The sequence below is a fragment of the Taudactylus pleione genome, unplaced genomic scaffold (assembly GCF_031769625.1).
Source record: "Taudactylus pleione unplaced genomic scaffold, aTauple2 ptg000040l, whole genome shotgun sequence".
NCBI classification, from domain to species: domain Eukaryota; kingdom Metazoa; phylum Chordata; class Amphibia; order Anura; family Myobatrachidae; genus Taudactylus; species Taudactylus pleione.
This window is the reverse complement of record NW_028284442.1, coordinates 8,579,633-8,607,397: the sequence shown is the minus strand read 5'-3', so window position 1 is coordinate 8,607,397 and position 27,765 is coordinate 8,579,633. Positions and strand designations below refer to the sequence as shown.

Here is a 27,765-nt window from a genome sequence, read left to right as displayed (position 1 = left end):
CCCATAACTACTGTTACATCAGTGACTCAGTGTAATGATTGGCAGCGGCAGGCAGCCACATGACGGGATGATGATGTCATTAGTACTGGACACGCCGGGTGTACTGTACACTCAGACCCATGCGGGTGTAGGAAGATGGCCGACTCCAGCATTTTGCCTGCTCAACACAGAAGGGGAGCCCGGGCCAGAGGGAGAGCGGCCATTAGTAATAGGGGACGGAATGAGAGAGGCGGCGGACATGTAACCTCCGATAGAGGCGGCAGAGGGCAGTGGGTAACGGGCAGAGGAGGGATGAGAGGCGGCCGGGTCTCTCGGGCACAGGCTGGGAGGAGGCCGGGCTCGGAAAGCCAGCACTTTGGAAACACGAAGCAGAGATGGAGGCCGGGTCCGCAGCAGAAGGTGTTCGCTGGGAGTGCGGGGGAAGGTGAGTGCATCAGTCTGAGCGTCCCATGTACTGACCTCGTGTGTCACTGCAAAGTAATATCATACATATACACGTATGTGGCCAACACCACATACCCTACACTTACTACGTGTACGTATGTTGTCATCGTATAATCTGTTCTACATGATGCGTGATAAACATGTTAGCTCAGGCACTTTTATACAGGTACACTGATTTTTATTTGGTTAACGGGATATGTAACCATAAATTAGTATGGGGATGTGGAAATTGTGGTATTCATCAAATTCCGAAAATTATAAATTTTCGGAATTTGATGCAGTCACTATTCGCCACTGTGAGGTGGCGAATAGCAGTTGAAACTTACCTGTATCCGCAAGTCCCCCGACGAGTGCCTCCGGCGCTCTGGTCCGTCCTCAGGCTACGGAGGCTGGTCGGACATGTGTGCTCCCCAACAGAGCACAAGAAAGTTAAGAAAAAGAAAAAAAATTGTTTTTTTTTGTTTTTTTTCTAATCTGTCATGTGGTCTGCTGGGAAACCACATGAAAGACCAGCAGGACGGAGCCGGAGGCTGCTCCGCGGACAGGTAAGTCGGGGGGGGTAGGGGGGGGAATGAGCGGAGGGGGGTCGGGGGGGTACACAAACTTAACGCATCCGTAGGCAGTGCTGCGCATGCGCTGGTTTTACAGATGTAACAGGGCATGCGCAGCACTGTTTCCAGATGCGATAAGGTAGTGTAGGCAGGGAATAGTGTATCTATTTCCCGAAAACCTGTCATCGCAAAAATGACAGCTTTTCGGAATAGATACTTATGGAGAGGTGGAATGATAAATTCCACCGATAATTAGCTAGAACTCCATGAGAGTTCTAAAGCTAATTATCTCCAGAGAATTTTTAAGTTTATTGAATAGGTCCCTAAGGGGCATATGTATCAAAGCTTGATTTGTGAGACATATATATCACCCATCAGCTTCTAACTTACATTTTGCAGGCTGTGTATAAGAAATTATAGTTTGGAGCTGATTGGTTGGTGATATATATTTCACAATTTTATCTCACATCAAGATTTGATACATATGCCCCTAACAGTCCAGGTTTCAGCCATACTTGAGCACTGGTGATTTAATTAGTGCCTCAGTTATTTGATTAAACCATCTGTGCACTATCATGGATATTACTAAAACCAGGACTGTTAAGCTGGCCACACACTAGGCCAACTTTCATCCAACTAGTTGATTGGCTGGAATGAAAATCTGGTAACGTATGGGAGTAACTGATGTTCAGCAATTTGCTCCTAAATACCAGAAAACAGATAAATGGTCAGTCAGACAAGTTTGTTAAATGTTTTATGTAAACAATTTGTTCAAACAGTTTTTGTCCATATTCCGGCATTTGGGAGCAAATTGCTGATTGTCATTTGCTTTCATACCTTACCAGATTTTCATTCCAAACAATCAACTAGTTGGCCGGTTGGATGTAAGTTGGTCTAGTGTGTGGACAGCTTTAGTGTGCCGTGAGGATAGAGGTTGGGAATCACTGGTTTACATGATACACGGCATACACTTACCATGCAACAGACTTGTCATCTCTGCGATTTATTTATTTGTGTAATTGTAATGATGGAACTTTGCACCTCTTTGTAACAGTCTGCTGTGTTCCCGTTTGTCCGCTAACATGTCACTCCTATTTGCATGCAGTTTTGGGTGAAAGTCACTTTTTTTTTTCGGTACCCCTTCCATCACGTACACAATACTCTGCTCCTGGACTTCCCACCAAATTTTTCATTGCAGTCACCTATGTTAAACTGACTAAAGGCCCCATACATCAGCATCGATTGTGGCAATTCTGCAATTTGCAATCGATTGTGTATAAAAATCTGCAATGTATGGGCTTCACAGATCATAGTTAGCAACCAAAAAGTGTTTGGAATTGTTAAATCAGATTGTCCAACATGTTGGATGTCACAGATGGATTGGAGCTATAGATTGCTAGTGTATGGGCATAATCAGTAGATTTGCAGACCATTACTAGTAAAATGATGGGCCTTTCAAGATTGGCAGATCCTGTGTTTGCTGCAATCGATCTGCAAATCACTGAAAATGATCTGTAATATATGGGCTCAGATTGCTAGATTCGGAAATCCTAAAATCGGACAATAAATCATCAAATTGTTCAATTGTGGTTTTCAGATTGCTGATGTATGGGAGCCTTAATTGAAGAGAAGAGTTTTAATAACAGGTGACTGTAACCCTAAATTAAGTACTAAGTCCTGGAACAGATCATTTTGTACCTGGTGGAAGGAGTCATGTTGAAGGATCTCCCATAGCACTCCTGTGTACAGCTAGGTCTGCTGCCTGATTGTTAGGAACAATTGAAATAGACAATACATATAGCAGGTCCAGTCAGATGCTATATATGCTGTGCAGCCCTAACCATAGCCCCTTTTCAATCCTTGTCATGTAAAACGTTTAGTAGTGTGATAGCTATTGTTTTAATTTTAAGTTATTACTGTAGTTTACACAGCATTAACCAAGCAAATAACATAATCCTGCCTTACGCACTAGTTATATTTTATTCATTCCTCACCAGTTTTTCACATGGGAAATTGTTAAAGGAAACACCTAAGAAATTATTTACAATATGTACAATTCATAATTCAGTACAACTGCTACACTGGAATATTATACTTGGGATTTCGGTAGATCAAGCAGAAACCCCCATTGATATACAGTCAGGTCCATAAATATTTGGACATTGACAAAATTTTCATATTTTGGCCTCTATTCACCACAATGATTTTGAAATAAAACAAACAAGATGTGATTTCACGGCAGACTTTCAGATTTAATTTGAGGGTAATTACATCCAAATCAGGTGAATGGTGTAGGAATTACAATGGTTTCTATATGCGCCTCACTTTTTAAGGGACCAAAAGTAATGGGACAAACTAACCAATCCTAAATCTATCTTTCACTTTTTAATACTTTGTTGCAAATCCTCTGCAGGCAATTACAGCCTGAAGTCTGGAATGCATAGACATCACCAGACGCTGGGTTTCATCCCTGGTGATGCTCTGCCAGGCCTCTACTGCAAATGTCTTCAGTTCCTGCTTGTTCTTGGGGCATTTTCCCTTCAGTTTTGTCTTCATCAAGTGAAATGCATGCTCAATCGGATTCAGGTCAGGGGATTGACTTGGCCATTGCATAACATTCCACTTTTTAGCCTTAAAAAACTCTTTGGTTGCTTTTGCAGTATGCTTCGGGTCATTGTCCATCTGCACTGTGAAGCGCCGTCCAATGAGTTCTGAAGCATTTGACTGAATATGAGCATATAATATTGCCCAAAACACTTCAGAATTCATTCTGCTGCTTTTGTCAGCAGTTACATCATCAATAAATACAAGGGAACCAGTTCCATTGGCAGCCATACATGCCCACGCCATGACACTACCACCACCATGCATCACTGATGAGGTGATATGTTTTGGATCATGAGCAGTTCCTTTCCTTCTCCATGCTCTTCTCTTCCCATCACTCTGGTACAAGTTGATCTTTGTCTCATCTGTCCATAGGATGTTGTTCCAGAACTGTAATGGCTTTTTTAGATGTTGTTTGGCAAACTCTAATCTGGTCTTCCTGTTTTTGTGGCTCACCAATGGTTTACATCTTGTGGTGAACCCTCTATATTCACTCTTGTGAAGTCTTCTCTTGATTGTTGACTGACACATACACACCTACCTCCTGGAGAGTGTTCTTGATTTGGCCAACTGTTGTGAAGGGATTTTTCTTCACCAGGGAAATAATTCTTCTGTCATCCACCACAGTTGTTTTCCATGGTCTTCCGGGTCTTTTGGTGTTGCTGAGCTCTCCGGTGCGTTCATTCTTTTTAAGTATGTTCCAAACAGTTGATTTGGCCACACCTAATGTTTTTGCTATCTCTCTGATGGGTTTGTTTTGATTTTTCAGCCTAATGATGGCTTGCTTCACTGATAGTGACAGCTCTTTGGATCTCATATTGAGAGTTGACAGCAACTGATTCCAAATGCAAATATCACACCTAGAATCAACTCCAGACCTTTTACCTGCTTAATTGATAATGAAATAATCAGGGAATAGCCCACACCTGTCCATGAAATAGCTTTTGAGTTGATAGTCCCATTACTTTTGGCCCCTTAAAAAGTGGGAGGCACATATTGAAACTGTTGTAATTCCTACACCGTTCACCCGATTTGGATGTAATTACCCTCAAATTAAATCTGAAAGTCTTCATTTAAAGCACATTTTGTTTGTTTCATTTCAGAACCATTGTGGTGGTGAATAGAGGCCAAAATCTGAAAATTCTGTCAATGTCCCAATATTTATGGACCTGACTGTATATTAATCTACATAGGCGAATGGACATGGCTTGTAGCACATAACAACCTATGTTCTAATGAATATTTATCCGACATGACCACAACTGTGCATACACTTGGCTTTATATCCATCATTATCAGCCTGTCAATGGTACAATATATCAGTCTGAAAATGGGAATATTTACACAGTCACACAACTCTGTATAGTCTGCAGTTCCATCCATAGACAGTCGCTAAACTTTGCCTAGGTCCGAGCGCCTCCTTACCGGCCCATTACGCCTCTTTAGCTGCAAATGGAGATGTGACTGAATTGTGTACGACTTGGAATTGCCAGTACTAGCATACGCTCGGCTACAGTGCATGCGCAGGACGAAAACAGTAAAGATGAGTCTGCAAAAATTATGTTCAACTCGGCATCTGTCCCCTCCATATCTGTGTTTTTGTTCTTCACAAAAACTAGACAACTTTTGCTTCCCGGGTCCCTTTCACTGACCTGTTTATTTTTTCCAAGAGACCAGAATATTGCAATTGTTAGAAAGTTTTTATGATAATACCCCTTTCACACAATAGAGCAAAAACTCTGGTTTTATTTATTAAGTTTCTTAAATAGCGCAGCAAATTCCGTTGTGCTTTACAATTTGAATTAACATTATACTGGGTTGTAAAAGACATACATACAAGACATACATAAGGGTAAGAGGACCCTGCTCGCAAGCTTACAATCTGAATGTGCTTCGACCCGGGTTTTTGCTATGTGTTAATGCAAACAACCCAGGAGAAAGTCCTGGATCCCCGACCCTTCTCTTTACCAGGTCAGGCTGAAGCCTGAGAATTTGCCGGGTCGATACACAGAAATTTCCCAGGGCTTACAGGGGGGATCCACTTAGCGATTTTACCAAGCAATTGCACGATAACAATGTCGTTATCGTGCAATTGCTTGCAAATCGTGCATGTATTGGACATGTTTTGGTCGGAAACTACCAGCGATGCGCGTGCCCGCTGGTAGTTTCCGACATCTATCATCGCCCGTACATGCTGGTCAACCTGACGATCCAGTCAGGTTCAGCATGTGCGGGGATGTTGGATGTGCCTAGACTGAACGAGTGAACATTCAGTCTAGACACACTAGACATGGAAATGACAGCACAATTACAATGTTGTAATCATGCTGTCGTTTCCATGTCTACTAGGGGATACGCTGCTTTAGTCTGAAAGGGGTATAAAGATTGGTAACCCTGATTACTGAAAAGTTCCTTCATTAAGTAATTTAGCCTTAGTGACTTATCTTTATACTGTAACTTAAGACTTCTGCTTTAAATTTGCTTCTTCTGTAGGACAAGGCTTTGCTTTATGGCGAAAACAAAAAGTTCAGTTTGAGTATAAAAAGCTATTAAGAAAGCAAAAGCAGGCCAATGTTACTAAAGAAGTATTGTACACTGACAACTATCCTGAACATTTGAAACATCTCTACTTGGCTGAAGAGGAGAAATTGAGAAAAGAAGAAAAAAGAAGACGGAAACCAGATCTCCAGTCCTCCCAGACACCAGAGGAGGAGACAGAAGTAACGTAAGATTACTATAATGATGAGCACATTTTTATGAAGTGGGTATGGTAAAGAACTGAATAGTGTAAAGTACCGAATTGCTTTTATTCATTACTTGCTGGGATACCTGGCATTGCCCGGGTTGAAGACTGTACCCTGAAGTACACATGAAGCCTTGCGTGTTTTTACATTTTCCACGTCTATGACCTGGATAACTATGCAAATTAGGAGCAGGCGTATTCTCATACCATTTGGAATTGGGTATATCAGGAGCACACTGAGTAACAGAACAGAAATCATAGCTCCAAAAATCACTTGAGTTTCAGAAATCAGTGCAGAACAGAGGGGGTGAATCAGCTGTGGACTGATATGCTATTGCAGCTGATAACATGGTAGCAGCTGTAATATGGTAATGCAGCAGGGGACGTCACGTCTCCTGCATGCATTACTGATCTGAGCTGCGTCCAAGGAGGCAGTCGCTGCTCGCCCCCCGCCCAGACAAGGCAGCAGTCAATCGCTGACAGTCTGCTGCCAGACTGCGTGCGGGATTGCAGACCCATACAGCACTTGGAAGTGATGTGTGACTGTGTGCATGACGATAAATGTTACCACATTGAGCACTAATTGAACGTGCTAGTGTGTGACACAGGGTGGATGTATTTGCATAAATAAAAAAATATATATAAAAAACAAATCGCTAAAAGATGTATGAAGAAATAGAGGAGGGGAGATGGAGTTTGGGTAAGCAATGCAGTAAAAAACACAAATAGCCAATGTTTAGTGCTTTTGTGCAAAGTTGGAGCGTGGGAAAACTTGTCTGGTGCTTAGTGCGCAAGGTAATGGCCGTTCTTAATGGTGACTCACTGTCCCTATTACTACCCCACCTTCGCTGCTCCTGCCGCACTGTGCCTTCTCCGTATTCGTGGGGACTGTAGCTTTAGTGACTCGCTGCGGCTTTTGATAATGTCAGAGGTCGGCGATCTCTTCTGCTTCTTGTCCCGTCTATAGTTGAGATGTGGATTTTTGTTGCTCCGTGTAAACACCCAGGTGTTTGACACTTGGGCCCGTATTTAATTAGAAGAGAAAAGCAGAGATCCGCGAAAAAGTATCGCCGATTGCGACTTTTGCCTGTCGGAAACTTTTCTCCGTATTCAATTCCATTCGTGGAAAGTTAATGCAATGTAATAGTCAAAAAAGATTTGCCTCTGAAGTTTATTTTGGGGTCAAAGGTGGGGAAACCATTCGGAACCCTTGGAACTGGCCCCCAGAGGATAACTGTCAAAAAAACCCTTAAAAAAAAAAAAGTATGGAACACCCCTAAAAAGTAGTTTGAATTTGGGGGCAAAAAAGTACTATGTGGGGGTACAAACATAAAAAGTAGCGAAATAGACTTTTTGGGGGTCTGCAAGTATGGGTGAGGGTTTTTTTTATTGCAGGTGCTAGCTTCAGGTGCATTTTTTTAAGTTTAAAACTTCACTTTAGCGACTTTAAAATATGCTTGCACCCATTTTCAAGTACCCCAAATGTGACAGGACTACTTATTTTCTCCCAAAAAACTGCTTAATGCTATTCTTCAACACTTGTGCAAAGACGCTAATTAGAGGCAATTGTACCAACTTAAGTACCCCAAACAGTTTAATTAGGGCTAATCGGGCACTACTACATTGATCCCCAATGTTTCTGCATCTTTTTGGGGGGGTTCAGGCTGATTTCCTCAATTCTGGCAACACTTTCCGCCTGTTCTTACTTTGTGTTGCTGTTTTCACGTCTTTTGGAATTGAATAGGGCGATCAGCAGGTATGCGCATGATAAGTTTCTGCAGCTAAAATACGCGATGTAGGCAAAAAGTCTGGCAGGCGAAACGTTATCTCTTCTGCAAAACTAATTGAATACCGCCCTTGGTCAGACTGACAGGTATTTGGCCAACTGCCAATTTTGACTTGAGCCAGCCCTGGAACCTTTGTAATTTAATTGTCCCCAATTTTAGGGACTGTTTGATAGTGTGTGGCCCTGACTAAGTTCCAACCTAGACATCTTGGTCAAACTACACTCTCCTGCCAAATTTGGTGGAGCTAGGTCCACAACTCTGGCCGTGCATAAAGGACAAACAGACAAACACGCTTTCTCGCTTATTATATAGATTACTTAATTCTTGATTATTAAGATCAGATGCATTGTCTATATGGGGATGTATAGATGGACACTATACAGTTTTCTCCTTTCCTATATTTTTTAGGTTAGTATTGCTTCTGTTGTGAGGATTGCTAGACAAAGCAACTATGGAACACAATCTATTTTTGTGTAGCTTAAAATCTTCGGGCTCAATCTAAATAGCCATGAAGGGTGCGAGTTTCCATTGTCATGGCGTTAAAACGCTAACGGCACTGCATCTCGCAGCCTGCTGCGAGCCCGAATTCGCACAATTTTGCTCTGAGCCCTATGGCGCTACGAGCAGCCTTAAAGTGTGGCTGTTGCCGAGATGATTCACACCCGTGAGATGCGGCTACCCCTTAAAATTAAATGTCTTTACTCATGATCTTTCTGCAATCTTTGTTTAATAAATACAGTACATTTTAAATAGGCAATAAACAGGGAAAAAACACCTGGAGAGGAAAAGGTTAACCCAACGCCTTAGCTGCTGTGGCAAGCAGCACACCATAAGAATGTAGCAAACAGAAAGCTACAGCGCTGCTGTCAATGTGCCAGTTAGTAAATGTAATGTTTAAAACCAGTGACTGACCATGTAAATGTACATTACATAAAATATTCAGTAACAAAAATACAAATTGCTCTAAACATATCAGTATGTCAGCAATTAAACCAGCAGTATAACCATAAACAAGCCGCACACTAAACACAGATGGTAAATAATGAAATCACAGTGTTAACCTTTAAGGAGCTGATTATCCACTATGGTACAGCCAAAATTATACTAGGAGCTTTGTGCAAAATGATTTTTCCCTTTCTCTTCATATAGAACATTACAGCAGTATTGTAATGTATTGTGCAGCAGTGTTTTTCTAACCATAATAGCATAATCCACAAATATATTAAATTAATTTTAATTCCTTTCCAGCAAATTCTGATAATAGTTTCTGACTGGTGTCGGGTTTCTGGTGTCGGTATTCTAAACGCAGGCATTCCGCTTATCAGTATAATTACTACATCCCATTAAATACAGACTATTAAATATACAGCACAATTGCGCAGTAATTTGCAGCTGTCTTTTTTTCACAAGCTTTTTTTTTCCCGAGTATAAGCAGACTTTTTCAGCACATTTTTTGTGCTGATAAAGTACCCCCTCGGCTTATACTCGAGTGAAGTGTAGCGCTGACCGGACGGAGTTCGGTCAGCGCTACACAGCACAAACACACAGCCGCCGGAGCCGGCAGCTGCGTGTTTGCTGTAATCAGCAGCCGCTGAGAGTCTGTCAGACTCTCAGCGGCTGCTGCTGATCCCACTGCGGGAGCCATCTTCCGGCTCCAGCAGTGGGTAATGGGAGAAATGTCATGAGTAATGACGTCTCTATCATACAAAGCGGCGGGACCAGGAGCGGGAGTTTCAGGTAAGTGTTTTTTTTTTTATTCTTATTACTTCTCTCTCTACTTGGGGTGGGGGGGGGGGGGGGATTACTAAAGGGGGCACTAAAAGGGGTTATTACCACTGGGGGAACTACAGGGGGCGATTACTACAGGGGGCACTAAAAGGGGTTATTACCACTAGGGGAACTACCAGGGGGGGATTACTACAGGGGGAACTACCAGGGGGTATTACTACAGGGGGCACTAAAAGGGGGGATTACCACTGGGGGCACTACCAGGGGGGGATTACTACTGGAGGCACTGAAAGGGGGGATTACCTCTGGGGGCACTACCAGGAGGGATTACTACTGGGGGCACAACCAGGGGGAATTACTACTGGGGGCACAACCAGGGGGAATTACTACTGGGGGGCACTACCAAATGCTGCCATTTCCTACCCTAGGCTTATACTCGAGCCAATACGTTTTTCCAGTTTTTTGTGGTAAAAGTAGGTACCTCGGCTTATATTCGGGTCGACTTATACTCGAGTATATACGGTAGTTTCCTATATTTTAATTAAATCTAAGCCTGCACTGCAAAATTCATTTTACATATATTGTACAATTCATTTTATTGGCTCTACTGCTTAATGTGATTGCAAAAACCACAAATGTTTGTACATCTGGACGCATGATATAGATGATCCAAATCAGTTTAAAACCAATAATTTATCTGGCAATTTAGCTAGAGTGGTAATTCTCACTTTTTTTCTGCCGTGACACACTGAAGAGTGACACCCATACACGTGACATAAAATAGATATAAATATAAATGTACCTTATTGTACCCAAAGCACACATTCCCCCAAACAATTTCATACCAATCCCACAAATTAGTATGAAACATTATGAACCAGTGTCAGTGTCTACAATGTTTCTTTTTTGAATGTTTCATATACCAATAAGATCTATTTCAATGGTACTTCTGACAGAAAAATATACTTAAGGCGGTATCCACTTGCCGATTAAAATGAGCAATTGAACGATAACGTTAAATCGCTCATTAATTGTGCACAAATCGGGCATGAAAATGTCAAACGACCAGTGATGCGCACACCCGATGTTCCTTTTTGACATCATTGCCTGTATATGCTGGTCAATATGCCAATAATGACACATTGACCATGTTCAGGGATGAGGGAGGGTGCCTACACTGAATGACATGTCGTTCGGCGTAGGCACTGCAGGTGAAGAAGAACAACTACGATTACAGTCGTACTTTCGTTCCACTATCTGCAAGTGGATACGCACCTTTAGCATACAATATAATCTATATCTATATCCATATATATATACACACACACAAGAATAAACCACATAAGAATAAATTAATATTTACTAATATTTGGACATACATAAAAATTAACAAGGACACAAAAACAACAAATTATTAGGATATGTAACAGTGCATAGTATTTCTACTTCAGGGTCCATAGGGTATCCACAGGATACCTTGGGGTATAGGCGATGGCGGTAGTCATCGGGCACCAGAGTTAAATTTTCAGCCTCCCAGGATGCACGGGGGTCCCTCTCCTATACCCCACCCCCTAGCCAAGGCAATCAGTTTCATGGGTGCCCAGCCAGGAGTCTGTTCACCTGTTACAGAGTGGGGCTGTTACAGCCCCTGAAGATTTTTACAAGGCAGCTGTGTCTGCACATCTAGAGTAGTACAGCATGGACAGTCTGTACAGACGTCCAAGCTGTCGCTCCTTCACCCCGCCGCACCAGAACGCCGGTACCGATCCGTAGATGCTGGTAGGGGTCTGGGGTCAAGGCTAGCGGTGACCCCGGGCCACCCGGACTGTGGCCAGATCCAAGGGGACAGGTAAGCGGCGGGTCCCGCCGGAGTACACATGGTTGAGTCCCCAGACAGGGGGCTCCCTGGTGACTGGCTGCGAGTGGAGCCAGGTATTAAACTGCGCTTCCACAAGCCCCAGGGACAGCGGGCTGCGGCAGAGCGGAAAAGTTCCAGCGTCCCTGGGGGTTAAATGCATGCCAGGGGAGCGCGCCTTCCCTGTTCACCGCCGGCACCTCCCCCACTGCACAGTGTCTCTCCACTGCAGTTTGTCAGGCTGTGTCAGCGCTCCTCCCCGGGCCCGCCTCCTCTCTGCTCCTCGGGGGGGGGGCGGGCGTCCAGACCGGCTATGGCAGTGTGCTGGGTGGCCTGAGCCATGGAGCGCTGGGCTGATCGCTTGGAGGAGTCTCTAGACACTGACTCGTCACCTGAGGTGGAGTTAGTGGGTAATCTCAGAGACTCAGCCACGTACATTAATGAGGCAGCCTTGGATATAGGGCTCCTCACTTCCAGGATCTCCACAGCAGCGGTGGCGGCTCGCCTCACCCTATGGTTGTGCTCTTGAAAAGCAGACGCAGATTCCAAAAAGGGATTGGAATATTTGCCCTTATAATGGACAGGTCCTGTTTGGCCCTGATCTGGACAAAATTGTGGCCACTCTGGCAGCAGCTAAGTCTGCGTGTCTGTCATAGTCTACAGTCCCATCAGGGTCTGGTACTTCATCTTTTCTGCCCTATAGGGCCCAGTGTTAGTCCAAAGTGCTGTCCTTTCCTAGGCAGGTGCCAATAAATCTGCCAAGCCAAGGAAGCAGGCTTGGAGTACAAGACTTCCTACTCCCAAGTCGGACGATAAGCCTTCAGCCTGACGGGACGGGCCTCCCCTTGGGGGACCCTTTAGTGGGAGGCCTGCTTCTACAGTTCGCCCAGTGCTGGTGTCTCACAACCGTGGACACTTGGGTAAGAGAAGTGGTCTCTCAGGGGTACGCCCTCTACTTCCAGCGGAGGCCTCCCAGCCGGTTTTTCACCAGGGGCCTTCGGACGGATCAAGACAAGGCCCTGGAATTCCAGAAGGTGATCCACTCTATGCTCCAGGTTGGAGTTACAGTGCTGGTTCCGTTGTCCCAGAGGGGATCGGAGTATTAATCCAGTCTCTTTCTGGTACAGAAACCCAATGGGTCTTACAGGCCCACCCTCAAATCACTCAAATTCTTGAGGGTTCCTCTGTTCAGGATGGAGACCCTGCGTTCCATCATTATGGCGATGGAGTCTGGGGATTTTATAGTGTCATTAAATATTCAGGATGCCTACGTGCATATCCCCATTGTCTCAGCACACCAGCATTTCCTCAGGTTTGCAGTAGTCGACCAACACTTCAAATTTCAGGCACTGCCCTTTGGTCTGGCCACGGTGCCTCGAGTGTTTACCAAAGTCATGGCAGTTATAGCAGCCCACCTGCAGATGCAGGGGGTCCGCTTGTTGCCCTATCTGGACGACCTCCTGTTGTTGGCAAGGTCTCCAGAGATCCTTCAGTACCATCTGCAACTGACAGTCTCTGTGTTGCAGGCTCACAGCTGGTTGATAAACTGGAAGAAGTCCTCTCTGGTTCCCTCACAGAGGGTGCTCCATCTCGGAGCCCTGTTGGACTCTCAACATCAGAGGATCTTTGTAACGGAGGAAAAGATCTCTGCATTGCAGGCAAAAGTATGCAGTTTAAGGAGGGGCTCTAGACTGCACACCCTAATAGTAATGAAAGGTGCCATCATGCTGAGATTTCAAAGTGACATACAAAAAAGAGTTGCAGATGCACTATGCGATCATTACTGTATACATTTAAATTTATAATATAGAATTTCAGAGGTAGTTTGCATATCAATGGCCACTGATACGGGCCTGCCCACCAGCGTCAAGGTCACCTCATTGAGCAAGACATCCCCAGGGATCACACGAAAAAAAGGGTGACAGTGAAGTGTTAAAGTATCAGGTGTGTAAAGTAATTAACAAGTGTTATAATAATTATAAGGGTAGAATATGTGTGAAAAAATACATAAATAATAAACAAACATGAAAGTGATATACAAAATGACTATGTATTAAATGGTGATGCCCTGGAGAGGTCCAACCGGAACAGCTCAGGGGGCCCCACACCCAAACCAAATAAACTGATACTAACAATATTAATAGGACTTACTTGTAATTATGCCTGTTGCCTTGTGCAGTCAATGCTAAGTCCCTGCTTAAAAACATATGAGGGGGTGGGGGAGGGGTACAAATATAGACTGGAGCAATCTCAGGCTTCAGATGTGTGTATAAATACACAATATGAAGTATAAGGAGGGGCTCTAGACTGTACACCCTAATAGTAATGAAAGGTGCCATCATGCTGAGATTTCAAAGTGACATACAAAAAACAGAGTTGCAGATGCACTATGCGATCATTACTGTATACATTTAAATTTATAATATAGATTTTCAGAGGTAGTTTGCATATCAATGGCCACTGATACGTGGTGAGCGTTTGGGTGTGGGGCCCCCTGAGCTGTTCTGGCTGGACCTCTCCAGAGCATCAGCATTAAATACATATAGTCACTTTGTATATCACTTTCATGTTTGTTTATTATTTATGTATTTTTTCACACATTCTACCCTTATTATTATAACACTAGTTAATTACTTTACACACCTGATACTTTAACACTTCACTGTCACCCTTTTTTTCGTGTGATGCCCTGGGGAGGTCTTTGGCTGAGCTGACTTTTGGGGTGCCCTGCATCCCAGATGTGAACCCCAGAGTGTTAGGGACCTGCTCAATGAGGTGACCTTGACGCTGGTGGGTAGGCCCGTATCAGTGGCCATTGATATGCAAACTACCTCTGAAATTCTATATTGATTTAAATGTATACAGTAATGATCGCATAGTGCATCTGCAACTCTGTTTTTTTGTAAAAGTACGCAGTTGCCTGCAGAGTCGCTGGGTGGTTATTCACTCGGCGATGAGGTCTATGGTGTCGATGTTCAACATGCAGGAGTACGCCCAGTTTCACTCCAGACATCTGCAGAAGTTGATCCTCTCCAGATGGAATGGGTTGCCCCACCGGATAAAGACACAGACAATGGTGCTTTCATCGGAGGTACATCTGTCTCTGGCCTGGTGGCTGCAGACTACTAAACTGAACAGGGGGCACCCCTTTTGGATTGCGGACTGGGTCCTTCTGACTATGGACGCCAGTCTCTGAGGTTGGGGAGCAGTGACTGGTCCACACTTCTTCCAGGGAAGGTGGACGCCAGCAGAGTCTGAGCTTCCAATAAACATCTTGGAACTTTGGGCAGTATTCAAGGCTCTCCAACAAACAAGACATGTCCTCCACGGAAAACCCGTGCAGGTACAGTCTGACACCACCACCACGGTGGCTTACATAAACCGTCAAGGAGGAGCCCGCAGTCAGGCGGCCCTGACAGAGGTGTCCCGCATTCTAGTGTGGGCGGAAGGCAATCCGCCTGCCATCTCGGCAGTGTTCATACCAGTAGTCCTCAACTGGGAAGCAGACTTTTTCAGCCGTCAAGACGTACATCCAGGAGAATGGTCTCTTCACCAGGAGGTGTTTCAGCTACTGGTGAACAAGTAGGGCCTTCCAGAGATAGACCTCATGGCCTTCCGACACAACAAGCTTCCTGTGTATGGGTCAAGAAGAGACACAGAGGCACTTCTGGTAGAATCTGTGGGTCCGGTGGACCTTCCAGTTTGCATACCTTTTCCCTCCATTCTCCAGTCTTCCTCAAGTTATTAGCAAATTCAAGCAAGAAGGCGGCACGCTCCTGATAGCTCCAGCGTGGCCCAGACGTCACTGGTACTCAGATCTTCGGAGTTTCTCCGTAGACGATCCGATGCTGTTGCCTCTACGTCCGGACCTGTTGTCTCAAGGTCCTTGCCATCACCCGGACCTGGGTCATCTGTCTTTGACGGCGTGGCTGTTGAGACTGCACTCTTAAGATCCAGAGCTCGGAAGCAGGCTTCTGCAAGAATTTACCACAGAGCGTGGCATACCTTCTTTGAATGGTGTCGCCCTAGATGCTATGATCCTCAGGTCTTTAGGATATCCAGGCTTTCCTACAGGCGGGCTTAGATCACGTTCTTGACCTTGCTTCCCTGAAGGTGCAGGTTTTTGTTTTTTCTGTATGGTTTCAGCGTAGGATTGCTACACTTCCCGATGGCCACACTTCTGTAAAGTGTACTTCGTAATTCAACCTCCCTTTGTTCGACCAGTAGCTCCTTGGGATTTGGCTGTGGTCCTGAGGGCTCTCCAAGGACCACCATTTGAACCACTGGGCTCAGTGGATTTAAAATGGCTTACAGCTAAGACTTTCTTCTGGCCATTGCTTCGGCCAGAAGGGCGTCAAATTTGGGGGCTCCCATGTCGCCCTCCCTTCGTGATTTTCCATATGGACAGGGCAGTGCTTCACACTCGCCCTGGGTTCCTACCTAAGGTGGTATCTAGTTTCCACATCAATGAGGAAATCATAGTACCGTCCTTTAATTCCCCAGACCTCTCTGCTGGTGAGGCCTCCTTGAATGTTGTAAAGGCTCTAAGGATTTGTTGACCGTAACAGCTCTTTTCGGAAATCGGACTCTGTTTGTTCTCTACGCTTTCCATAAGAAGGGTTGACCTGCCACTAAGCAAACTTTGGCAGGATGGATTCGCAATATGATTTCTGAGGCTTACATTCATGAGGGCCTTTCTGTACCATCCTCTCTTAAAGCTCACTACTCGATCAGTGGGTCCTTCGTGGGTAACTCGCCGTGGTTCCTCTGCTGTTCAGCTTTGCAAGGCAGCCACATGGTCTTCTGTCCATACATTTGAGGTATTATTAATTTGACACCTTCGCCTCTTAGGATGCTTCCTTCAAGCGACGGATTCTCCTTCCAGCACAGGAGCGTCCCCTCCCTTAAAGGATACTGCTTTGGGACATCCCCAAGGTATCCTGTGGATACCTAATGGACCCTGAAGTAGAAAATAAGAGATAAGGTAAGAACTTACCTTTGTTATCTCTACGAAGTCCATAGGGTTCCACAGGACTCTCGCCCTGTCGCACCTGTGCTGCAGATGGACTTTGATGTGGTCACTGGTTTTTCCATCTCCTTCTGGTGACCATGAGATTCTTGTGTGTTCCAGACTTTCTTCTCTTTGTTCTCCTCCTCCGGCTTGTTACGAAACTGATTGCCTTGGCTAGGGGTCGGGGTATAGGAGAGGGACCCCAGTGCATCCTGGGAGGCTGAAAATTTAACTCTGGTGTCCGATGACTACCGCCATTGCCTATACCCCAAGGTATCCTGTGGAACCCTATGAACTTCGTAGAAATAGAGATTACAAGGGTAAGTTCTTACCATATCTTTTTTTTTAATCACTTTCATTCTTATTCACAATACTCTTAATTGTAATACTTTGCTTTAACCCTGTGGTTTTTTTTTTCTATTAAGATATATCATTGTATTGGTATTTTCATTATTTAGTATTTGTATTTATGGATGTCAGTCTTCTTCCTTTTTAAAGCATACCTAATAAAAATTGGTTTTATATTCATATAATTTGGAGATATGAGTGCACCATCGAAACTGACTCACTCTTTCCTTCTTTTGAGTATGTATAGTAATTAGTCAGTTGGCAGCACCATCACAGTACTGCAGACAAACTTAACCAGTATTTCAATCAGTGTCAATTTATGTGGTGGGGATCTCCTATACAATATCAACATATTATATCTATCTCTCTCTCTCTCTCTCTCTCTCTATATCTCTATATATATCTCTATCTATATTTATATCTATATATACACATACAATACCAATGGATGCAGGCACTCCCTTGAATTGTATCAGGCCGTGGTGCTCACTGGGATCAACAAACAGTACAGCAGAAAGAAGTGTCACTCTTCGGGCTTATCAATAAAGCAATGACTGCAGTCACTTAAGTCAACGTTTCCAGTTTTAATCCAAACTCGTCATCAGGACATACATGTAATGAAAAAACACTACCTTTATACACCCCCATCGCGTGTGCCACCAAAGCAACTCCGCCTCCCTCACACTCGCGAGTTCACGGCCACTGCCGATGACGTCGCTGGAAGGGCGCGCATTGCCCCGGTAACAAGATAATAACAATAACACGGAGAAAGTGCACCCATACCATAGATATAGCGTAAACATTATGGACAAAGAGGGTTAAAAACATTGGGTGCAGACATATATACAACGCTAAAGCAGATACTTGTTTATCCATTTAAGTAAAATCCCTTAGAATAAGCGATTTGTTAATAAGCAAAAAAATGTATCAACAAGTCAAAAAACACATATATCACAAACAAATGCATAAGAAGATGCATAATTAGCAAGTCAAAATCCCTTGTATTCATTTCCGCATTGTAGTACACCTAATGACATTATCTGTCCTATTAGTGCCACTGTTATTGAGGCTAGACAAAGATATATAGATATAAACAATAATCAACATTAAACCTAAGGATACATAAAACTACAAAAAAAAATACAAAAGGCAAGGCTATATATACTTGCATTACAGATAAGTAGAAAAGGAGAGCTGATCATTAAGACCCTTAGGCTTTACAGTGTCCAGCAGGTAAATCCACCTGGTTTCTAGACGCAGCAAAGCCTGATGTCTATTGCCACCTCTTGGATTTTCAGGGATATGGTCAATGACCATATGTCTTAAACTAGCCAGGTTGTGTTTGTTTTCAAAGAAATGCCTAGCCACAGGCTGCTCTGATTTTTTACCACTTATTGCTGCTCTAATTGCGGACCTGTGTAGTGCCATACGTTCTTTGAAAGAGCGAATGGTCTTACCTATGTAATAAAATCCGCATGGACATTTAATAAAATAAATCACTAAAGAACTAGAACAGGTCAGCGGATATATATATATATATATATCTCAATGATATAAGTGGCGCACAAAGCTCAAAATTGACAAGCTATAAACGTACAATATAAATTAAATAATTAAATTATTACGTGAATTATACACTCCGAAATTAAAGGTGGCAGCCAATTACTTCCCCAGGATAGTTTAATCAGTAGACCATCAAAGTGTAAATATGAAAAAGTTGTGTAAGGTAGGCGCCTTCAGTGTACCCAGCCAGTAGACAATGTTCATAGAGGATTTTTACTCCACAGGCTCCTTTGGGGTGATTCCTGAGGTATCCTCACATTACGACCCTCACAGTGTGTATCTCAAAATAAACAAAAAAATATATATAGTGTAGCTAGTAATTAAACTACATATATACACAAATAGATAGATATATATATATATATATATATCTATCTATCTCAAATATACTGGGAATAGTGAACAGATATTCAGTGAAAATGCACTCCACTCATGCTCACAATACAGATTTCCCGTACCAATGATAAAGATTCGTACCGACTGTCTTTGTAATTTAGCATAGACTCGTACGCTGTTCCTATTCCTGAAGTCCCCAGAATTCCAAGCGGGACGAAACGCGTTGAGCGGAATACCCTTTTAACCTTCTTGTACCAGACAGATAAGCGGTTTTATTTTTTGATTGATGTACGAGTCTTTATTATACTTATTAAATTTCTGTGTGTTTTAAACTTAATACACTATTGGAGGCTTTCTTTAATCCTGTATATCTCTCCATATGGATGTGACACATTTATGGAAGTGAAGGAAGTCCAGGATAAGCAAAGAACCTAATCTATGCTAAATTACAAAGGCACAGTCGGTACGAGTCTTTGATATCATTGGTGTGGGAAATCTATTGTGAGCACGAGTGGAGTGCATTTTCACTGAATATCTCTTCACTATACATTTTGTTTTATTACTAGCTACACTGTTTTTTTCTCTTTTTTTGGTGTTTATTTTGAGATACATATTGTGAGGGTCGTAATGTGACGATATCTCAGGAATCACCCCAAAGGAGCCTGTGGAGTAAAAATCTATGAACATTGTCTACTGACTGGCACACTGAATGTGCCTACCTTCACCACTATTTGTGGGATATTATGCTTCCATTTCATGAAATCATGTAAATTACTAGGTGATACATTCTGCATATTTGCTTTCAAGTAAAACTATGGTGAACTGTATTTATTTTATACACATTTTCCCTATTTTTCTTTTAGCTTGCAACAGCTCACAAACTATAGTGAGGACCAACCTTGTGAAAGGTAATTTCTGTGTGTATGTCCTGGTCTGTAACAGAGGCAAACTAACACTCCTCTACATTCTTACTTCGTCTGCACAGGGTTATTGTTGACAAATATTTGATAAAGTCAGCTAAGTACTGTACTTGGCATTCAAACATTGTCAATGCTGGGAAGAAGCCCAACTGCCTAAAACTCCTCCCCTTTCCATTCCAAACTGTCCCATTACTACAGGATTGTACCACACTGACTAATGCATAGCACCCAGAATGATGCCATTAGAAACCCCAATAAATAAAGCAGCCGCTATACATTTGTCTTCCCTTCTTTCAAATGTAAGGTTTGTGCTTTCAGGCCCCCTAGACCAGAGGTGGGGAACCTCAGGGCCGGGGGCGTGTAAGGCCCCCAAAATCATTTGGTGCGGCCCTCTGAGCTTTTTTCTGATAGCCTCATCTGGCTAGCAGGGTGCCTAGATTGGCACCCTGTAGCCAGAATCTATGCAGCAGTGCCATCTGGAGCGTCCTTAGGATGCATCAGACTGACACTGCTGCTCTTACAGATCCCCGGAGCATCCTCAGGATGCTTTGGGCATTGCTGTAATCACTGGCGATTGTGGTCCCGCCCCCATGTGACATCACATGGAGGGGGCGGGGCCTGCACCAGCCCTCGAATGTTATATATATTAAAATGGCCCTCGGCCGAAAAAAGGTTCCCCACCCCTGCTCTAGACCAAAAGGTGGTTAAATAAGACTGAATGAGCATCAATTTTATCCACTAAGATGTATTTTCTCAGTTACACAGAAGATTGTTTGTAGATTCTGAATGTCATACATTTACTGCATTTCCCTTTTCATTTATTTCTCCTTGTAGATTGCAAAAGCATACAAACTACAGTGAGGACCAGCCTTGTGAAAGGTATTTTGAGTGTTGTCATTATAGATAACAAAGGCAAACGGTGTCTTATTGTTTAGCAAATAGACTATTCTAAAGCAAGAATCAAATTAAATACCTGGCACAATATGTGGAGGTATCACCATCAAGCTACTTAATAACTTTTATGGTACTTTAGTCATACACCACTTCAGACACTATTTGGAATAGACCCAAGGTCAGCGCTGCTCCAGTTATAACTAAAGTGGGTGTAAAGTGTGACTTAAGATACATTAACTCTAGGTTTGGGATCTCCGTAATAGAACAACTTTATATGCAGGGATATTTTAAATAATTTGAACACCACATGTTCAGGTCAGGGTACCAGCAATGTTTTTTGGCAGATATTTGCAACTTTGTCTAGGCTTTCACAGCACAGTTTGGAGGAGGAGTTCGTTTTGATTGATTTCTCTTAAAAGCAGTGTATAGGTACATGGGTCTCATAGAAAGGGGTTTTCTATGCAAGTGAGCAATAAACTGTGGGTCCATGCTTTTCTGGGTATTAATACTTACATTTTAACTTTTACTGGTATATACAGTGGGAGGCACATATAGAAACCGTTATAATTCCTACACCGTTCACCTGATTTGGATGTAATTACCCTTAAATTAATTCTGAAAGTCTGCAGTTAAAGCACATCTTGTTTGTTTCATTTCAAAGCCTTTGTGGTGGTGAATAGAGGCCAAAATATGACAATTCTGTCAATGTCCCAATATTTATGCACCTGACTGTATAAGATAACGAGCAGTACAACCAAATTGTGTGTCTTAAAGAGGGAGACTCAGTTATAGTTCAGATAATCACATAGGATACCAAAATATTATTAGTTAGTAACTGTAGGATTACTAAACAGTGCTTATGTGTCCTCTGTAGACACCACATGTGTCCACAGACACCATAGTTGTCTGTCATGCAGTAGGAAAAAATGTGCTAAATTGCTTGGTTATCACTGCCAACTGCTAGAACCCAAAATGTTATATATAAGTATCATGAAATAATTTTTTGCTAATGGTTGATATAACAAATGGCAGTTGTATAAGCAGCAGGCTGAGGCGAGAATATATTACTACTCTCTAGTCCCTTCACAGTAGGGAGAGTTATTCAGCAGTACAGGGTAATGGGTACATGTAACAATTTCTTAGTTTCTGAAATACCTGAACAGTGTAATATTCAGTCAGTTGTGTTGAGAAAAACCAGATCTGAAGATTAAATCACCTACTACTGGTGGTTTATTTTGTACAACAATAAAAATTAAACTGATGTAAACTATCATTTCCATACTGAATAGGAAATATGCATACAAGTTACAAAGAATATGGACATTGGAATAATAAATCCGCAGGTGTAATTTATACACCACAATATACACACACATCATACATTGAAATAACTAGCCCTGTATAGCAAGGTATCTATCACATGCAGCAGAACAGTGCCTACAATAGTGCAAACTAGTATCAAAAGGGTTAATAAGTTATGTGAAAAAAGACAGTGTTAAAATTAGTAGGGTTTTGGCTGTAAAACAGGGTACACACTTGAACGATGTAACAAACTATGCGACAGTCTTTTAGATTTATTAATCCTGGAACACACAATATTGAGTGTACACACTATGCACTCTTCTGCACAATTTAGTGTGTTGGGATTGTATTTTTTCTCCTGTACACTATGCAATCATCCTGCAGATCAATGACTGTTTAGGTGACTTCTTCAGAGGAAAGATAGTACAAATATATTGTGCAGTTGTGTGTACACGTTACATGATTTGCACTACATCATTCATTGCATCGTCCCATCTGACACGCAGAACAGCAGATGTGACAAGGATGAACAATGTGGAATCTGGTTCTTTGGACCTCACTGGGCCCAAAGAGCTCTCTGTCAGGAATCTGTTGTTTACGACCAGATTGGAGAGAGTAAAAACACGTAGACAAGGGGTGGGTTAAGATATTCTCTGCAGTGAATTTGTTCAGCTACATTTTACCGCACTTTGGTAGCAGTTGGTAAAAGTCTCTAAACCCCCACCTACTATCCTTGAGATTGCTTCTCAGAAACAGCCAGTTAAGTGGGTGAGAGTCTAATCTAAGCATTTGTAAACATTTATTGTCTCTTTCAAGTCATATAGCTGACAGTGAAATAGGTTTATGAATAACTTTTAGCACAAAAATGGTACAAGATGGCTGCCAAACATACAGAACATAATGTTAACTTTAACATCAACATGTATAAAGGACTGGTTGGGTGTACACACTATACAATGGTCGTACAGATTGGTCAAAACTACCTAGATTGCATTGTGTATATCCCGCTTCAGAACTAAAATATCCAGAACCAGGGCACTTATCTGCTCCCAACTCACACTGCCAGGGGCAGTAAATAGCAAAGAAGGGTGCTGAAATAAAGAAAATGGCTGCTTTTGCTGTCTGTATATGTTAACCAGGGTGGTCCTAGTTGCGATTTCATTGCAAGGAACTTACCCTGGACTAGATATGAGAGCATCTAGAGAGAATTGTACCTGAAAGTATGGTAGTGGTAGTTTCCCCGTGTAATGGTGCAAGGAACCCCTCGGCACCGCCGGAAGATGTGTGTCTCGCCACTTGTGGGCTTGATTACGTGTACATGATGGAACTTGTATCTTGTCAATTAATATAGTCTGTACAAAAAAAAAGTGGGGGAAAAAAGAAATTTATATATTTGTGGAAGGCTCGTGGTATGTAATTTACCTTGACCAAAGTATGCATAGCTAAGACGTGGGTGGCGTTGTTAGTTTGTTTAGCTTGCACAGTAACTGTAAACTTATTTATTCTTGATTATATTTTGGATTGTAAGCTGAAGGGTAGAATGATTGCTAATGCAATTTGCAATATATTTGTTGATGTATTTGTTTATTTTTTTCAGTATATGTTTGTTCATTATTTTTCAAATTTATAAAAAACAAAAAGCAATATACAGCAACTTTACATTTCTTTATGTTAATTGGCATTATTATAACACATGTATAGGGGTATTCAATATGGAGCGAAAACGCAATTTTTGCTTTGTTTTCGCACCAATGACGTCATTTTCTGAGGTTTTGGTTTTACACCATATTCAATTTCAAAGACTTTTCACAGGTTCAAAAAGTCTTTAAAAAAAAACCTGGGATAACTTTTCACCACTGAATAGGTGGCGAAAAAAGTGCAGAATTGGGGTTTAGGGGTGCAGGCTTAAAAAAATAGCCTGCACCCCTGGGAATGACATTTTAAAAATAACTTAAAAAAAAAATAGGGACACCCCAAAAAATTTATTTAAAAATTGGGGTAAAAAAAAAAATGGGAAAAAGTGTTCAAAAATAGGGAAATAGGTTCAGGGCTATTCTGCAAGTATGCGGCAGTTGTATTCTAGAATAGGCTATTAGCGGCAGGTGCATAGTTGCAGAATTTTTTAAAACTTACTTTAGGGACAAAAATATGCTAGTACCCATTTTCATGTACCCCAAATTTGATGGACCACTTAAAAAAAGGAAAAAAAAACCTTAGTTCTCTAATGCAAAACTTCTTCAATGTCGGGAAAAAACACCTGCTGCGGCCATTTAAATCCCCGACTTTCATTTGCAGGATAAAACGGGGGTACCCATAGTTATCCCCCATGTTTTTACAACTTTAGGGGTGTCCTAAAATTTATTCCAGGAAAAATTCGTTTTTTTTTTACGCAGATCCCACTTCGCACCTTCCCGTTTTTGTAGGTTTCATATTGAGTACGGGGATAAAGCGGGCGCGCGCCCGATACTTTCTCCCAGGAAAATCTCCGATGTGGAGCGAAAAGTCCAGCACAGACTTTTCGCTCTCATATTGAATACCCCTCGTAGTGATTATTTCTAAACCTGAAGTGCCTATTGGCCAAACAGAGTATGCAAATACCACATTTATTGCAGAGACCATAAAGCGGAGATCAATGGCAGCTGTAGGCTAAAATTTTCTAATTGTATGTTTGAGGTACTGTACTATTGTATTTTATCTGCAATTTTGGAGATGGTGTTTACCATCACTGTACTTTTGCATATTATGCTTCCATGACATGAAGTCGTGAACTATTAGGTAGTTAATATCATTTTGTTTTAAAGCAATTCATAGTGGTATGTGCTTTATTCATTTTTTTCTTATTTTATTCTAGATTGCAACAGCCTACAAACTATAATGATGAGCAATCTTGTGAAAGGTAATTTCTGTGCATTTGTCATTATATATAACAGAGGACCAGGTCTTATTGTGCACCATGCTTCTATTGAAATGTACGAAGATGCAGAATTTATTACAGTAGGATTAACAGCAGCATATTTCAGGGCATAGTGAAAAAAAATACTATATAACGAGTGGGGAACCTTTTTTCTGCCGAGGGCCAGTTTGATATATGTAACATTTGCAGGCCATGCCCCCTCCATGTGATGTTACACCGAACGGGGTCAGAATTGCCAGTGATTACAGCAAATCCCGGAGCATCCTGAGGAGGCTCCGGGGAGTTGTAAGGGCAGCGGTGTGACAGTCTGTAGCGCCCTAAGGACACTCCAGGCGGCACTGCTGCATAGATTCTGGCAGCAGGGTGCCATTCTGCTAGCCATATGAGGCTAGTAGAAAAATCTCAAGAGGGCCAGACCAAATGATTCCGCTGACTTTATACGAGGCCTGAAGTTCCCCATCCCTGCTATATAACAAGTCCTATTTTGTCATTTTTTTTCCAAACACTTTGTTTTGTTTGCTATTTCCTGTTAGATTACACATATGAAGACATTTAAAAATGTTAAGTAATTTGTTTTAGTCTGCAATATGTTAACTCTAATGTTTATGTAAAGACCTAGAAAGAAATGTAAGAAGAAAACTTCATATTGGAAAGCAAAAGAAGAATATGAAAAAGTGCAGCTAGAACGTGCAAAGAAAAGAGAAGTAAGGCTGCTGAACATTGTGTACCTTATGGCGAGTTACTTCTGTCAGGCCTGTCACACTCTGGTGTGATAACATAACTGTTGTACATGTATATGTTCATATCCAGGAACATATAAATCTTATAAAGTTCATTTGCATTTGTTTCTAGAGCTTTTTCGAAAGGGAAGGAGATCTGCAAAGTAGATTAACACTGATGTTTTCTTGGTGTGCGCATGCTAGGGGCAAGGGGTTTGCGACAACGCGCTCTCCAAAGAAAATGTAAATATATTTATTTTCTGTGGCAGTATTGTTTTATGCAGCAGAAGTAACTCCATTAGACGAGGTTTTTTTTGCTGTAGTAGTATTTCCATCATGGATATGTGCAACAGCTCAACAGGCTCATCAGTGTGCATAAGGCTCATACAGAGAATAAAAGAAATAGGATTAAAGTGCTAAAATTATAACTTTTGTTTTTGCTTAAAGTAATACTTATTATTCCATGTTACAGACCTGTCACCTCAGCAGATAACACTAAAGTTTTACCATGTACCTACTCCATTAGAGAGCCATAGCTAGATGGTCAGTGCTCTAATTGCATCTGGCATGGGTCAAAAAGCTGATATTTCAGATAGGAAAGCTCTTACATAAATGGCCCTTTCCCCATTTATGAATTCCCAAATCAACACTGCATTTTTACATATTAAGTCTTCCAGCTGGCCATTCAGAGAAGTGCATGCTCTGAATAATAATAATAATTTTACTTATATAGCGCTTTTCTCCTAAAGGACTCAAAGTGCTTTACATTTGCCTTTACACTACAAAATAAGCTTAAACAAAGGGACATTAGTGAAATGCTTGGGTGAATTGGAAAGTCTTGAGTCTATTTTTGAAGGATTCTAGAGTGGAGGCCTCTCAAACTGTGTGGGGAAGTGAGTTCCATAAGGTTGGAGCCCCTTACACATTTACCATCCAACACAAAAAAAGGTCAGAGCACAGGAAAGCAAATGAAGAGCACGGGAAGCGATAAGTGAGCATAGTGGATTTATTTAGCTATGTAAATATGATTTTTTTTATATATATTTCAGATTATTCACATCACTAATAACATAACCTTTATTTTTCTTGCTCTTTCTGAATCCTTTGTCTACAATTTGCTTTTGGTTGTTGGGCATACATCAGTTTAATTTGTGTTTTGTGCCAATAAATGCCCTATTCCATATCTTAATGACAAGGCCCATGAAGCAGTAAGTCTCATTTACTAACGTCCTTTCCTCATGCTTTTTTTTCTATTGTAGGAGGCAGAGAACAACAGGAAGAAAAGGGAAGAAGCACTAAAAATCTACAAACAGAAAAAAATGGAAGCTTATAAAATTTTAAGCACAAAAACAAAGAAAGGACAGCCAAACTTTAATGTACAAATGGAATACTTGCTAAAAAAAATACAGAGCAAAACTTAATTTATTTTTTTATGTTTGTTTTGTAGTGTATTGTCAGTGGTGTTACCAGTCACACAGCATCCTTTCCTCTGCGAGGATTTAGCAAAAATTGGCTTTGGTTTTTTTTTGTTTTTTTTTAAACAAGATTTTCTTACACCATTATAAGAATTTAGCAGGGAAAAAAAATAAAAATTCAACTGTGTAGGTCTGACTTGGACTTTCTCTAAACATCCAATTTCTATCCCTAAAATAAGTTTTTGGGGGGTTTTTTTGTTTTGTTTTTTCATTTAGTTCTTTAATGAGAAACCATTCAGATGGCACTATATATCTATATAACTCAATATTTATCTGGCAATAGGATTTTCTTGTATATGCATAATATGAAAGTGTATTATGGTTCAGAAAGGTGTTTCTATTTGCAATTGGTTTGTTTTATTAAATACAGGTATACTAAAGAGCCAACTAAGACGGGGAATTGTTTCCAGAACGTAGCCTTTATTGTGCAAGCTAACAAAAAGCATGTTAAAGAGTGTAAATAGGGATTCTCTTCAAGAATATTCTTAGATATTAAGTTTTAAACTTTGGCCAATTCATTGCTTTAATCTCCAAATTCCACAAAAAAAAAATTAAAAACAGAAAACTTGGG

The 27,765-nt window shown here is 41.7% G+C and overlaps 2 protein-coding genes across 2 annotated transcripts in view; one reads left to right on the top strand and one right to left on the bottom strand.

Moving 5' to 3' along the window:
- METTL25 (methyltransferase like 25) overlaps positions 1-27,765 on the bottom strand; it is a 326,584-nt gene that overhangs the window by 289,910 nt on the left and 8,909 nt on the right. The window lies entirely within an intron of this gene.
- CCDC59 (coiled-coil domain containing 59) lies at positions 99-27,321 on the top strand. Its single transcript, XM_088454389.1, has 7 exons — positions 99-424; positions 6,093-6,324; positions 19,834-19,878; positions 20,725-20,769; positions 24,938-24,982; positions 25,614-25,704; positions 26,979-27,321. The coding sequence occupies exons 1-7, from the start codon at positions 136-138 to the stop codon at positions 27,138-27,140; spliced, it is 909 nt and encodes a 302-aa protein (XP_088310515.1). The 5' UTR covers positions 99-135; the 3' UTR covers positions 27,141-27,321.

Excerpts from the sequence above, each read along its gene's own strand:
- CCDC59 (XM_088454389.1), top strand. The coding sequence starts at position 136 with ATGGCCGACTCCAGCATTTTGCCTGCTCAACACAGAAGGGGAGCCCGG. Across the intron at positions 425-6,092 it reads CGCTGGGAGTGCGGGGGAAG|GACAAGGCTTTGCTTTATGG; the intron begins GTGAGTGCATCA and ends CTTCTTCTGTAG. Across the intron at positions 6,325-19,833 it reads GAGGAGGAGACAGAAGTAAC|CTTGCAACAGCTCACAAACT; the intron begins GTAAGATTACTA and ends TTTTTCTTTTAG.